Source organism: Tarenaya hassleriana, unplaced genomic scaffold (assembly GCF_000463585.1).
Source record: "Tarenaya hassleriana unplaced genomic scaffold, ASM46358v1 Cleome2, whole genome shotgun sequence".
In the NCBI taxonomy this organism is placed as follows: Eukaryota; Viridiplantae; Streptophyta; class Magnoliopsida; order Brassicales; family Cleomaceae; genus Tarenaya; species Tarenaya hassleriana.
Window position 1 is genome coordinate 2683327 of NW_010965372.1, and position 15582 is coordinate 2698908.

At 34.6% G+C, this 15582-nt stretch overlaps 3 protein-coding genes across 3 annotated transcripts in view; 1 reads left to right on the top strand and 2 right to left on the bottom strand.

Annotated features, from left to right (window-relative positions):
• Positions 1 to 1542: 1542 nt before the first annotated feature.
• On the bottom strand, positions 1543 to 1980 carry LOC104811871 (protein Ycf2). The gene has a single exon (XM_010538726.2). It carries the CDS (start codon positions 1914 to 1916, stop codon positions 1734 to 1736), a length of 183 nt encoding a protein of 60 aa, XP_010537028.1. The 5' UTR covers positions 1917 to 1980; the 3' UTR covers positions 1543 to 1733.
• An 8418-nt stretch (positions 1981 to 10398) lies between these two features.
• Positions 10399 to 14679, top strand: LOC104811872 (phytosulfokine receptor 2). Its single transcript, XM_010538727.2, has 2 exons — positions 10399 to 10805; positions 10997 to 14679. The coding sequence occupies exon 2, from the start codon at positions 11245 to 11247 to the stop codon at positions 14419 to 14421; it is 3177 nt and encodes a 1058-aa protein (XP_010537029.1). The 5' UTR covers positions 10399 to 10805; positions 10997 to 11244; the 3' UTR covers positions 14422 to 14679.
• Positions 14680 to 15134: 455 nt separating this feature from the next.
• The window catches only part of LOC104811873, a 3221-nt gene continuing 2773 nt past the window's right edge, over positions 15135 to 15582 (bottom strand). Inside the window, exon 8 of the mRNA XM_010538729.2 lies at positions 15135 to 15567. Within this exon, the coding sequence (XP_010537031.1) occupies positions 15352 to 15567 (216 nt within the window). The 3' untranslated portion in view covers positions 15135 to 15351. The remainder of the gene's footprint in view (positions 15568 to 15582) is intronic.

Consider the following 15582-nt stretch of genomic DNA (forward strand, 5'->3'; position numbering starts at 1 on the left):
GGGGGGGGGGAGAGAGAATGGATTAGGGTTAAGAGAAGGAGGAGAGCTTGTCTTAAAAGGAGTTTGGTTGGAGCCAGCCAGGTAAAGAGAGGTTTGGCTCTTTGTGCTAAAAAAGAAACAAAGAGATGCATTTATGGGAATACGTGTGAGAATTCAATCACACGTATTACTTACACTCCATAACAGTGTTGTTATTAACATTGTGGAATTCACATTCATTGATTGAATATTCAAAACTGATATTTTACATTTATAATTAAACGTGTTTTGAGCCATAACAGTCGAGATTTAACATGTAATTTTATTTTGGACATCTTAAGCATTTTCTAGAGAAGATATTATTACAACCCTTTCAGATTTCTTCCCACGTTGTCCTTGCTTTGCTTCTTTCCCCACCAGGAACGAGACATAACCGGACGACAATAGCATTTGTTCCTTTTTGGCATCTTAACTTAAAACACATTTTGGTGTGAACCCAAACTTGCACTTTCAATTTTATTCTTCCTGTTTCATTGCAAGAACCTGAAGCTGAAGTAGTTTCCTTGTTAGTTCCCCCCCTTTCTGCACAGATCATATAACAAGCAAAAGATTCGATCTTTCAAACTATTTACCGAGGTTTGATATCGTGTCTCAAGCGTTAAGCTCATGGGTTAGTCGGCTTTCACCGAAGAAAACCGTCTCCTTGTTCGGTTTTGAAAGAACGGTTTGTGATCCGCATCATCCTCTCGCCACTCCTACAAGGGATCAGAACAAACTGGCGCGCAAACTACCAGATCGTTCAGACAGATGTGATATGTTGAGAGTTGTTACATTGCCAAGAGTCGGGTCCGCGGATTCTTGAAACGTTTTTTTACCTTTTGCAGTGCCAAGAGCCAGAAGAGCAGAGTGACGTTACAGCTGCGCTAAAGCCATATTCCAAACTGGAATCTTGAATGCCTCTATATATATTTCCAATGATGATGATATCAAGATGATTGCAGATGAAAACCCACCATTTTGATAAAGTCTTTAGCACCAAAGCCTTTGTCCACAAACCCAGAATTTTAATTCTTGGATCATGGACTGACGTCTTCTTGGATGTTACTGAATATTTATACGTCCATTAATGTAGTTGGTTATCCGTCACTTTCATTTTTCATTCACCCGCTCGGGAATATATTTTCAGCTTTGATAAAATTCATCATAAGAACCGATACAGACTGTTTAACTTCGATATATTCTGAGAACCGTAACAAAACACGATATGGTCTGTGAACTTATCGGCCGTCTCTAATTGATAAGATCCTCTCTAAGTGGAATCAATCAAACCAGCAATATCATATAGTATCATTTTTTAGTTATCAAGAATATGCTGGTTATAGAATCTTGAATTTGGTACGACGTGAGATTCGAGATTTTCTACATGGATAGGGTTTGATATCCAAATCTAACTTTTTCTTTCGTACAATATTTTTTACCACACAACACAAAAATGGAATTACCTTGTTTCACACAACCTTGAAATTTCGAGATCTGATGCCTTATCACATCGGCAACGGGGAAAAGAAATGAAACACACGGAAAAATATATATAACCCCCAAGAACAGGCCATGAAAACAAGTAGATCCGATCGAACACAACCCATTATATGACAAAACAAAGATTAACCATAGAAATTACAGCTTGCGTGTAAATAATTATTTAAACATCATATAACCAATCAAAAGCTGAACCAAGAGAGATTTAATAGAATTTACTCAGCCTTCTCCTCTTTCTTGTCTGGTTTGGTCTCCTTCTTCTCCTCCTTCTTGTCTGGTTTGGTCTCCTCTTTCTTGTCTGGTTTCGCTTCTGCAGCCTTTGGCGGTTTTGGTTTCCCTTGTTTTGGCTTCATGAAACAGAAGCATGAGCAACATGGACACTGAAACAGAAACTTCATTCTCCCTCTCTCTCTCTCTTCTTCTTCTCCTTCTCCCTCTCGGACAAATAATAGAAAGGGGTGACACTGCTTTTTTGTCACTTTTTCTAACTTATTTTGTCTTTTTCTCCTCGTATAATAATGGTGGTCTAGCTTTCTTGGTCCCTCTCCCAATGTTATTTTACTATTATCATTCACCAACCTACCATAATTTACATGGTAGGAGTTATTAGTATCATTCACAAGCGGCTTGTATGATTAAAACTAATGATAACGTATTACAAGAGGGTTAATTAATTATCACTAATTGGGTAGAGCTAAAAATGTAAGATGAGGAACATTATAGTTGTTACTCGATATAACATCTGCGTATGAGCAGGGATTTAATCGTATGGAAAAGATGAAATGAATATAAAGTATTATATAATAGGGTTTACAAATTATGTGAATGCATGAAATTATCTATAAGGTTGTGATTCGTTGGATTCCACTTCCGTCGCTATCAAAGCCCAAGTGGAGGGTGGCCGCCCTAGTGTTGAAGATTTTGGACCCTTGTCGGTCGATCGAGTTGCCTTGGATTTTTTTTGCATGAAAGAAAAAAAAAACCATCACTCTTCATAGTCTTGCACAAGTCTTTATTATTATTTTTTTTGTAAAATTTATTAATTAAGATGCAAACCCGACCAATTCGGATTCTCTCATCCACGAAGAAGAACTAAAATTAAACATTTATATTTATCTGTTGAAACTTTTGAACGAATATTACCGAACCACCCAACATCGGCCGACTGTATATAGAGTTTAAAACATAATATTTAGAAATATAATGTATATTCATAATTTAATGTTGCTTTCGAAGTCGTTTAAAATTGATATTCGTCAAACTCATGTTTCACCTTCCCTTCGAATATATGAATATTTCTACCACTTTTCTTTGGAGCAACAAATTAATTGTTTAAATCTTAGGATTAAAAATACCTATAGTCTAATGTTCGTAGAGATTGTTGTCGTTTAGTCCGTGACGTTGTTGGATTGCGTGGGGCCCAGCTCGATTATCGAAGTTTAAGATAATGATGGGCTGGGCCATGTTCTTGACCCATAAGTTATCTTACGGGCTTTATTTACAATATGTACGGCCCATTTTAACTTTCTTTTTTCCTCGTCTTTCACTGTTGGGCTTAGAAAGTTTTTTTTAATAAAAAAAACGTGTATTTTGTGGCGAGGTTTACACTAATTCCGAGATTGGAAGTAAATTGGGTGATGGGGATTACATTCTTCTCCCTAAATTAGATTCGAACTCGGAACGAGTTACATTAGATAGGTTTACTTGTCGTTTAATGTATAAACTAATATATAGTTTAATTTGAATTTTTTTTTTCTACAAAGTACTAATCATGTGAGCCCAATAAATACCAAAAATAAAAAGAGTTAAAAGGAACTCACCTTCTTTCACCCCCCAAAAGCTTACATAGAAGTTTAAACGAAAAGCCATGAAGACAGACGATAATTTTTGTCCTAATATTCCAATTGTTACATATTGAAATTTGCGTTGATATTTTTTGGTATTTCTTGTTTTATGCTTTCCGGTATTATTTTTTTTTATATCGGATACCTGAATCGAAAAATAAAACTAATTTTGGAGGCGAAAATAAATATTGTGATTGGAATACACTTCATTTTCTAACTTAGGATTCGAACTCGGATGAGATATACATTTTGTATCTCTATTTTACCGGTCAAATTATCTAAATTAGATTGTTTTCTAATATTTAAGATCTAGTAGATGTTTATGTTTAAGTATTGGAATAAAAACATGTATTTTAATATATTACTAGGTGAGGACCCGCGCGATGCGCGGGTTATTTTTTTAAATCGTAAAATTTATTAAGGATTCGAACTCGGATGAGATATACATTTTGTATCTCTATTTTACCGGTCAAATTATCTAAATTAGATTGTTTTCTAATATTTAAGATCTAGTAGATGTTTATGTTTAAGTATTGGAATAAAAACATGTATTTTAATATATTACTAGGTGAGGACCCGCGCGATGCGCGGGTTATTTTTTTAAATCGTAAAATTTATTAACATTAATATGATAAAAAAATTATATAAATTATTTGTGTGGTGTATAAAAATATATTAATAAAACTTAACTATTGTAAATCATCAATATATTATCTATATAAAGAATACAAAAAGTAAATTTGTAAAAATAAATGAGTGTCATTGTCTATATAAAAAGTAAATGATTCATAATGTGAATAAATGTTTTGAATTTATTAGTGATAGAATAATTTTTGAAATAAAAACTTCTCATCTTGATGTGTACTAAATTTTATAATAATTTATGATATTTTTCTATAAAATGTGGTTAAATTTGATATCTTTTTACTTACAAAATTAAAGAATTAATTTTAAGTTTATTAAAAATAAAATTATTACTTATTTTGTCGTTTTAAAAAGTTGATATGGTAAAAATATTAGACAATAATGATAATTTTTTCTTTAAAAAATAATAATAATTTAGAATAGTAAATTATACCATAAAATTTGAATTACTATATTTATATTAAAAATCAATAATTTTAAATTTCTTAAAATTCTTAGTAATTATATATATATATAATCTTAAACAATTAGATTTGTGGTGATTTTTTTAATATTTTAGATTAATAAAAACTATAATTAAAAAAATCAATTTTTTATTGAGACAAAATATTATACGATAAAAATATAATGATTTCTAATAAAATAAATGATTATAAATTATCAATACGTTGTTTCAATAAAATTAGTAATCTTTTAGATATATATATATATATATATATATATATATATAATAATCTCTCAATTATTAAAAAATCATGGACAAAGGAATATTTTCTATGGAATGAATTTTCTTCTCTTATAATTCGTCTATTTAGCTAATGTTAATATGTATTAAAATTGAAAACTATATTTGATACATACATATACATGTGATTAGAATAATATAATTCTAAAAATATTATTGTTTTTTACAATTTATAACAATTTAATAAAATATTATAAAATTGTATCATTTTACTCAACATAAATTATAGAATTTATTTTTAACTTTATTATAAATAAAATTATTATTATTTTTTCTTTTAGAAAAGTTAAGATAATATTAATATGGTGATATTATTAGACAATATTATCATTATTTTCTACAGAAATAACAATCATTTAGATTTTGTTTTTATATAATAGATTCATAAAAATATTGTTTAAAAAATAGATTTTTATACGACAAAATATTATACTATCAAAATAAAGTAAATAATTAAATATTAATACATTCATATTGTTTCACTAAAATTATTAATCCATTTTGTATATCTTTTATGTATTGTCTAAAATGGTAGATCTACATTTTATCAAATCATATGGTGCTATATTTACATATTAAATAAAGGATATGGTTTTCACGTATCTTTTTTTAAAAACAAAATTATAAAATTATTTGGATTTAATAGAAATGATATATATATATATATTCTTTACCTGCTTTGTATGAACACGATGACAATTTTCTCTTGACCAAAATAGAGCTTTTAGAATCCGAGTTTATGATACCAACAACGATGGAAAGTGTTTCTGATAACTTTTAGAAATTAGAAATTCTCATTTCATTTTCACTCAAACACATACAATATATATATATATATATATGCATACATCTACTCACATGAGTAAGATTATATATAATAACATTAACACACAGTCTGCAATAATTTCTATAGCCTTAAACACACGCTGTTATAGAGAGTCAAGTTAGAAACAGACAACAACAATTATAAAAACAAACCGTAAATGTTTATCTAATAAAACTGTAACATAAAACTGCAATGCCACAATAACAAAATGCTTTTGCTTCAATTCTCCATATTTCATCATGTTTTTTAGTCAAATCTCTAACACTCCTCCTTGACTCGAGAACTCATACACATTGCAAACTTTAGCTTTCAAGCTTCGACACAAAATTTCTATCTTCACGATAATCCATTTTCTCGAGTGCAACTTTGTCCCATCTCGAGTATCCACTGTGTTTATCGAGTACATCTTTGCCCTTTCTCGAGTACGCAATTTTCGGGTTTACTAATTGAGGCATAAACCCACACCAAACTCACAACAATCTTTTTTCGCTTTCTTTTATTGAAACTTCAACACTGACTTCATATTCGGAGTATGACAAACTCCTTCTCAATTAAAGTTTTGCTCGATCAGGAATCCCGAATTCTCTTCTCAAGGGAACCCGACAGGCGACAGCAACTGTAACGTTTACTTCGTCTTCAAACTTGATAGTCTTTCCCTATATCATCCAACCAGAAAACTTAGAGATATCTTAGTCACACGATCCCTCTCTTCAATTTGTGTTCCACAACAAATTGAACTGTCGACTTCATCGATTTGTGTTCCACAACAAATTGTGCAAACTTTTTCTTTTTCATCGCTTTCTGTGTTTATGTTTGTTCCCTTTTTTGTTCCACGCGCTTTCATGATCGCGCGTCGACCCCGTCCATGTAAGCATGCTGGTTAGCGCCACGAGCTCAGTTTTTATAATCTGCTCTCCGTGTTTATGTCTTCTATTCTTCCGATGTGGGACTGTTTTTTGAGAGATTTGGGCCGTGGACCCATATTAGCGGAAGCCCAGTATGGATTTGGGAATATATTTGCATTCTAATTTTTTTTTATAGAAAAGTTCAAATAATTGCGTTAAATTATAGAGAATTGTTCAACCAACGATCGTATGAGTATGGAAATATTACTGATTAAAAATAAACATACATGCATATATATATATACATACATATATACATATTTAGTTTTTTTCCATTAGTTTTCTAAATTAATATTGATTTTGAATATTTTAACATAATATTTTATTTGTATCAAAATAATTTATTTTGATTTAATATTTTTTTTGGTTTTACAATCAATTATTTTCATTGATCTAGTAATTATTTTTTTGGTTTAACATAATATATGTTTATAATATTTGTATATACACTTATACAAATACAAACACACACACATATACATATACATATAAAAATGAAAAGTAAAAATTAAATAAAAATATATATACATATATACTTACATATATATATATATATATATAAACATCCATTTAAACATGTTTACATATACACATATAAATACATTCATATAAAGACATATATATATATATATTCATAAATATAAATATATACATAATTCATTTATACATACTTAAAACATATATACCCACACAAAATACATCGTTATATATATACATGCATATGCATATATACATACATATCTATATTGTTTTCTTTTCACTTAGTTTTTTAAATACACGTATATCCATATAAACATGTATATATATACACATATATATACATATACATACAAATACATATGAATATATACACACACATACATCTATATATACATATATATTTACATGTATATGTACACATATATACATATATATACATCCAAATACATTCATACACATATATATATATATATAAATGCATATACACATATATACACAGAAATACATCTATACATACATATATACATGCATATACATAAATTAAAATTTAAAATAAAATATTAAAAATATATATATAAAAAATAAATGAGAATATAAAATCCAAACTATTTGTTTTTAATTAGTAATATTTCTATTCATATAAATTCATATAAACATGTATACATACAACATATACATAGACATACATGTATACACAAACACATATGAATTAATGAGTATATGTATATACATACATATATACACACACAAATACATCTATACATATGTATTTACATATAATCATGTATATATATACATACATATATATACATAAATTTAAAATTTAAAATAAAATATTAAAAATACATGCATACATACATACACAAATATATACACGTATGCATGCAAATAAAAAGTAAAAATAGAAATATATAAATATATATACATACATACATATATATATATATATACATACAAATATTATACATAAATAATATTCTAACAATCTGTCACCTTGTTTACGCCTGTAGTTTTTTCCTATGCTACAATGAATTCAAGCGACCAAAATCAACAAATGTAACATATAAAATACCCAGAATCAAATTCTTAAAAAAAAGATCGTTCGACACCTTGTCCATCGCCATGCTCACGGAAGTCGAAGACGATGACATCTCTATTCCAAACTCCAACAAATCACGAAGATAAGCTTAATTAGGGTTCCGACTGGGAATTCCAAGAACCAGAGCAAACCCCAGAAATTCCAGAAACTTTTTCCTTTACCCTACGAATACAGTTAGAAAGATAATTAGTTGGAATCAATTCCAAACTCAAAAAAAAAAAACAGAAAAGGAACCTTTTTATTTCCATCGCTGTCCTTTTTTCTTTCATCAATCATCATAATCTCAGTTCACAGGGTGGCTCGGAAGCATTTATTTTTCTTGGAATTTTTTGTGATATTTTTTACATCTCTTTTGGTATGTTATAAAGAGATTGTGAAAAGGTGGTATTTAAGGGGAGTAATAATTACGTGTTCATGAATGATATTAGTTGGCATGACGGTTACTTAAGTGGAAAGGTCTCTATTTAGAAGAAATAGTTGACACGATGGAAGAGAATGGGGCGGATCAAAATTAATTAACCAACACCCACTATCATGTACGTTTTCTTCCCATTTTCTTTTTTCTTTTTTATCCTTTCTACTTTTATTATTATTTATTGACCAACATCCACTAATCATAATAAAACTAATTTTAGTTATAAAATCAAATTAATTATCTTAAATTTTAAATTACGTTATAAACCACATAACCATTAAACCGAGAAAATAGACCGTTTTTATTTATTATAATATACGATATAAATATATTTTGTTGAATAAAAATCTGATTAACGTGATGAACTTATAAAGAAATATGAATTTTTTATTTTTTATTATAAGACATTATTATTATAATGTGCATGTAAATAAGAATCTAGAATATTTATTTGATAAAGGGAAAATATATTTTTTTATTACTTTCTATTACAATGTAAAATTACTGTAACATAAATTTAAATTATTTAGGGAATGGACAAATAATATGTGTAGATATTAATGAACCAATGAGAATTGAGAAAAACGCCACATGAGATGCTTAGGTGGCTTCACCAAATCTCTTTAAACTCCTTTATTAATATATATAGATTTGAGGTATTATAAATGTTAATGGACACATTTACTAGACAATGCTAATCAAACTATTAGGTGTGTTTGTTTATATACCAAACCATAAATTCGCATGGAAACTGTGTAGTTCAACTTGTAAAACGAAGATGCCAAAAGTATATCTCATTTCGAATTTGAATTTCAAATTGAGAAAAAAAAAACGTATATTCTAGCCATGTACTTTGTTTTTGGCTTCGAGATTAATATGGAATTCGATTCAGGACATTCCGTTATAAAAAAGCCCTTTAATAAATCGAGAATCTTAATTTTTTCACGAAAATAATAGATTAAATTTAAATTGAGACATTTATAATTAACTAATTGTGATTAACAGAGTGATTATACACTAATACGAAGACGAAACAGAGGGATTAAACAAAGGGCTTTGGTCGGAGCGACGGATTCGATGATAAGACGATCACGTGAAATACGGGTGTGAGTAGTTGACCAAACTTAAAAGGTCCTAATTTCGATGGAGGAAAATAATAAAAATTAAATTATCAAAATTAATTGATTTTTGGGTGACGTGGAGGCTGGTGGCCCCATATCACGCCATCTGCCCCGTGACGTTCCCGAACCTCACCTCACGCGCCGCCTCAACCTTATTTGGCGTCACCATTTATTTATTTATTTCATTAAATATGGCATTAACTGTAATTAAATTTCTCGATATATCATGAAAATCATATTTTTTTTTATATCCGTTATATTTTTTTTACAGTAATATTAGCGACCCCATTGCTTTGAATTAGAGAAGTTAATTACTATTCCGTACGAGGACAGAAGTAGGTATCATTTATTTAATTTATTTATTTATTATATGTGTTTTGTATTTGATGTGGATCTTTTGGGGTAAAGGACAGAAGTTGTTATTGTTTAGACAAAAACATAAAGAGTTTTGACCACAATACAATTTTTTGTGGGTTAAATATTATATTATTGATTATAATTTGGTTTAATGTTATACGTTTTATGCAAATTACAAAACTAATATATGCGTCAAATATACCTGCTTTCGTTAAATAATAAATCTCAAAAATTCTAAATCATTCGTACCGAAAATTAGTTGTATTTGTGTATGGTGTTTATAGTGTGAGTGTGTGACAGTACAATAACAATTATTGTTTTGCGGAATTTCAACGAGGAAACAATATTTTACTCATGGAGCCACGGCAAAGGAGGGGAAACAAAAGCAATTAAAACATTAATTAAAAAAGATGGTAATGAATTAGGAGCAGTAGCAGAAGACTTTTGAGGCGAGATTGTCCAGCAAAAGTCAGACCTTTCGTGTCTTCGTTTCAAAATCACTCACTCACTCAGTGTTTTGTCCAATTGTATGTTACAGATTCTTCAGAAAACGAAAGAACTTTCCTTTTCCTGTCTCTCCTCTCCACTGTTTTTCCCCCTTCCGGTTTCGAAAATCCAACCCCAACTACTCCCCTTTGCTTTTAGATTTTCTCTGAAAGTGACTCGCACTTGCTCAAGAGACGTCAAAAAGCCCCGAAATCTGGCGAATTTCCATTTCCGCCGGAAGGAGAAGAAAGGGTTCCTGCTCTTTTTCTGGGTCGTTTGGTGCTCTAATGGCGGCTGTGAACTCCCAAAGGCGTTAGCTTTTGCAAAAGGGTTTTTGCTAAACACGATGAATAATCCTTCGATGGTAAGGTTTTGCTCCCTTTTTATTTTTGGTTTGGTTTTTTGCTCTGATTGCAAGTTTATGTGAGAACCTTGATTTCGAGGTGATTTCGGGACGTGGGCTTTCGCCTTAATTACTTATAATTTCTATTTGACCTCTGTGGTTCGAAGTTAGTTGCTTGATTCATACTGGTTCTTGGGATTCGACTTTTTCAGGCAGAGACTGGTTACTGATCTCGATTCACTTCCACATTGTTGCTTCAAGTTCAAGTTGAAAGTTGAAGTCTTTCTGGACATGTTCATGTGAGTTTCTTCGGCAAGTGATCGCCTTATTTACGAACACAAGTCCATAATCCTAAAAACCCATTATTGGGTTTATCAAAACCTTCGAAGATGGAACCATCGTTGATCTGATTGAGTTGGAGAAAGTCTCCATTTATAATTCAGTCTCGTCATCACCAGTCATGGTGGTCTCCCGTAGCGTTTCGTTTTGGTTTCTCAGATGGTTCCTGTCGGCGTTGTTCTTTGTCGGTTCATCTGTTTCTCTCGGCTCAAAATGTCACCCGAGCGATTTATCCGCCCTCCGGGAATTCGCGGGCAATCTCACGAATGGATCTATTATCGCATCGTGGCCGAAAGATTCGAGTTGTTGTGAATGGGTTGGTGTGTTCTGTGAAGCTGGTTATCCTGCGGATAATGTGTCTGTTTCTGGTAGAGTTACAAAGTTGGTTCTGTCTGAAAAGGATCTTGAAGGGGTTATTTCAGGTTCTTTAGGACAGTTGAGTAGGCTGAGAATTCTTGATCTCTCATATAACGGTCTTCAAGGCAAATTACCGACGGGGCTGTCCAAGTTGAAGGAGCTCGAAGTTCTTGACTTGAGCCACAACTCGTTGTCAGGATCGGTGTCGGGTTTGCTGTCGGGTTTGAGATCGATTCAGTCATTGAACATCTCCAGCAATTCACTGAGTGGTAACCTATCCGACATTGGATTGTTTCCGAGTCTTGTCATGTTGAACATAAGCAACAACTCGTTTGGGGGTCAGATTTATCCGGAACTCTGCAGCTCTTCTGGTGGCGGAGTTAGGGTTCTTGATCTGTCGATGAACCGTCTGGTAGGAAACCTTGGCGGATTGTACAATTGCAGCAAATCTCTTCGGCTTCTGCATGTCAACAGCAACGAGTTGACTGGTCAACTTCCCGATTCTCTCTACACGATGCTTGCCTTGGAGCACATCTCAATCTCTGGAAACTACTTATCGGGACAGTTAAGCCAGAAACTGAGTAAGCTCTCTAGTCTTAAGTCCCTTGTAGTTTCAGAGAATCGGTTGTCGGGTTTGATCCCCGACGTGTTCGGTAATCTCACACGACTCGAGCACTTGGATGCAAATTCCAACATGTTATCGGGCGCATTACCCTCGACCTTATCGCTATGCTCGAAACTGCGGGTGCTTGATCTTAGGAACAACTCTTTATCCGGAAATATCGATATTGATTTCACGGGATTGCCCGATCTTTGTGTTCTTGATCTTGCAAGCAATCATTTAACCGGCTCTCTTCCGGATTCTCTGGGCCATTGCCCTGAATTGAGGATCTTGAGTCTGGCCAAGAATGGATTCAGCGGCAAGATACCCGACAGTTTCACGAATCTGAAGTCTCTGCTGTTCCTGTCCGTATCCAACAACAGTTTCGTGGATCTGTTGGGAGCAATGCATGTACTTCAACGGTGCGGAAACCTAACCACTCTTATCCTCTCAAAGAACTTCATCGGCGAGGAAATACCGAGCGACGTCACTGGTTTTGATAATCTCATGATCCTGGCACTTGGAAACTGCGGTCTTAAGGGTCGGATCCCGAGTTGGCTGTTGAAGTGCAAGAAGCTGGAAGTTCTTGATCTGTCTTGGAATCTGATTCGTGGAACAATCCCTCAATGGATCGGTCAGATGGAGAGATTGTTCTACATAGACTTCTCGAACAACACTTTAACTGGAGAAATCCCGACGAGCATGACAGAACTCAAGAACCTGATACATCTGAACTGCAGCTCTTCTCGTACGTCTACTTCCTCGGGGATTCCTCTCTACGTAAAACGTAACAAAAGTACCAGCGGTCTGCCTTACAACGAAGTCTCCAGGTTTCCGCCATCGATATACTTGAACAACAACCGGCTAAACGGGTCGATACCCTCTGAGATTGGATGGCTGAAAGAGCTCCACATGCTGGATTTGAGCAGGAACAACTTCAGCGGGACAATACCCGGTTCCATCTCCGAGCTCGAGAACTTGGAACTTCTCGATTTGTCCTACAACAATCTCTACGGTTCCATCCCTACATCGTTTCAGAGCCTGACTTTCTTGTCCAAGTTCAGTGTGGCATATAACCATCTCGTCGGTCCGATTCCCTCGGGAGGTCAGTTCTACAGCTTCCCTCTCTCGAGCTTCGAGGGAAACCCGGGTCTATGTCGGGCGATAGACTCTCCCTGCGATGTTCTGATCAACAGCATATTAAAACCGAATGCTTCATCCCATACCGCGAGAAGATTCGGTAAAGGCAGCATTGTCGGACTGACAATAAGTCTAGCCATCGGCATTACTCTGCTTCTCTCCGCCGTTCTTCTCAGGATCTCGAGAAAAGATGTCGGTGACCGCATCAATGGCTACGACGAGGAAATCAGCGGGGTGCCGCCCGGGTTGTCTGAAGCTCTTGGGGGGTGCTCGAAGATCGTGCTTTTCCAGAACTGTGGATGCAAAGATCTCAGCGTTTCTGACTTGTTGAAGTCTACAAACAACTTCAGCCAGGCGAACATAATAGGTTGCGGAGGATTCGGCCTCGTCTACAAAGCTAATCTCCCCGATGGATCAAAAGCAGCAATCAAGAGGCTTTCGGGTGATTGCGGGCAGATGGAACGAGAGTTCCAAGCCGAAGTGGAAGCACTGTCACGGGCACAGCACAAGAACCTCGTATCCCTTCAGGGGTACTGCAAGCACGGACATGACCGTCTACTGATTTATTCGTACATGGAAAACGGAAGCTTGGATTACTGGCTGCACGAATGCATGGACGGGAGCTCGGTCCTGAAATGGGAGACGAGGCTAAAGATAGCTCGAGGGTCGGCTCGCGGGCTTGCCTACCTGCACAAGATCTGCGAGCCCAACATCATCCACAGGGACGTGAAATCGAGCAACATCCTTCTGGACGAGAAGTTCGAAGCCCATCTTGCGGATTTCGGGTTATCGAGGTTGCTCCGGCCGTACGACACGCACGTCACGACCGATCTGGTGGGGACGTTGGGCTACATCCCGCCGGAGTACAGCCAGACGCTGATCGCGACGTGCAGAGGCGACGTATACAGCTTCGGGGTGGTGCTGTTGGAGCTCGTGACGGGTCGGAGGCCGGTCGAGGTTTGCAAAGGGAAGAGCTGCAGGGATTTGATGTCTTGGGTGTTCCAGATGAAGGCGGATAAGCGCGAGGAGGAGATCATCGACTCGTCCGTACGAGGGAACTCGAACGAGAAGGCGGTTCTTGAGATGCTGGAGATTGCGTGCAAATGCTTGGATCATGAACCTAGAAGGAGACCCTCGATCGAGGAAGTCGTTTCTTGGCTCGAAGGTATTCCCATGGAGTCTCGTTCTGTTCAACAATGAAGATGTTTTTTTCCCTTTTTTTTAATTTTTTTTTTTCAAGTGGCTAAGCAATTCAAATGATATGATGGAGAGTGGTGGGAAGAATTTGGGGTATACATGTAAAAGAGCAAGACAACGCTCATTCTCCGACCGAATGTTATGGTCACAGTTTGTAACTGCAGATCATACGAGCTGAAGCTGGCATCCCTTGTTGGTTCTTATTTCTTTACACACAAATATTCGAATATTCTCTAAATCCATTCGGTTATTCTGTTGGCATGACACGTGTCACGCACCCAGATACGCCACTTTTTCCTTCTGTGGAACACAAAACTCGGTCATGGCTCATGAGGACATCGATGGAGTTTATGTACAGAGATAGTTCAAAAGTAAAGGATGATTTCATGTAAAAACCTTGGAATATTCAACTGTCCATACGACGAATCTTTTGTTACACATTAGCAATTTATATAAATAACTATAACATCACCAACCAAAAAAAAAAAAAAAAGAGGCGTGGTTTAAACTTTAAATATCAACCCTATAATAATTCTGAAATCAAAATTTTCTTGGGTTGACTGGTCAAACTTTGGGTTGCAGCCCTAGGGCCGAAACACCTATTAAACCAAGTTGGATCCTGGTAGCTTTGCGTATATTTTAAAGACTTTTTGTTCAGATCTTTTGCAGTCTTTTCAAAACATCACATGACGCAATTATATATATATATGTATATATATAAGTCCATAGAAATGGAACATGAAGTGACTAAAAAGCACAAAATGATCAGAACAAGAAGTAAAACGACTAACAAAGAACATGGCACCTTTATGTAGTGGATGGAGTACAACAAGACAAGATCTAAAAACTAAACAGAAGACCATACTCTTCTTCTTCTTTCTCGTTTTCGCTGTTTCAAATTCTTCCCAAAAGAACCTTCTAAAATTCTTGATATTACCTCAAGGTTTCCATGACATCGGAGAACATCCCGGCGTCGGGGTTCCTGAACTCAAGAGGCTGGTGTTGATCGAACGAGGCCGACGGGGAAGACGTGTCCATTCTCGGAGGCATCGTATAGCTTCTTCTGAACTTTGTCTCCATCTTCGGATGGTGACTGTCACTGTCAAGGCTCGAGAACTCGTTCCGGTTCGGGTTAAGTGTAAGCTCTTTTCCTTCGAGACTCGC

What these genes read in the sequence shown, in the direction of transcription:
- LOC104811872 (XM_010538727.2), top strand. Translation starts at nt 11,245, where the DNA reads ATGGTGGTCTCCCGTAGCGTTTCGTTTTGGTTTCTCAGATGGTTCCTG.
- LOC104811871 (XM_010538726.2), bottom strand. Translation starts at nt 1,916, where the DNA reads ATGAAGTTTCTGTTTCAGTGTCCATGTTGCTCATGCTTCTGTTTCATG.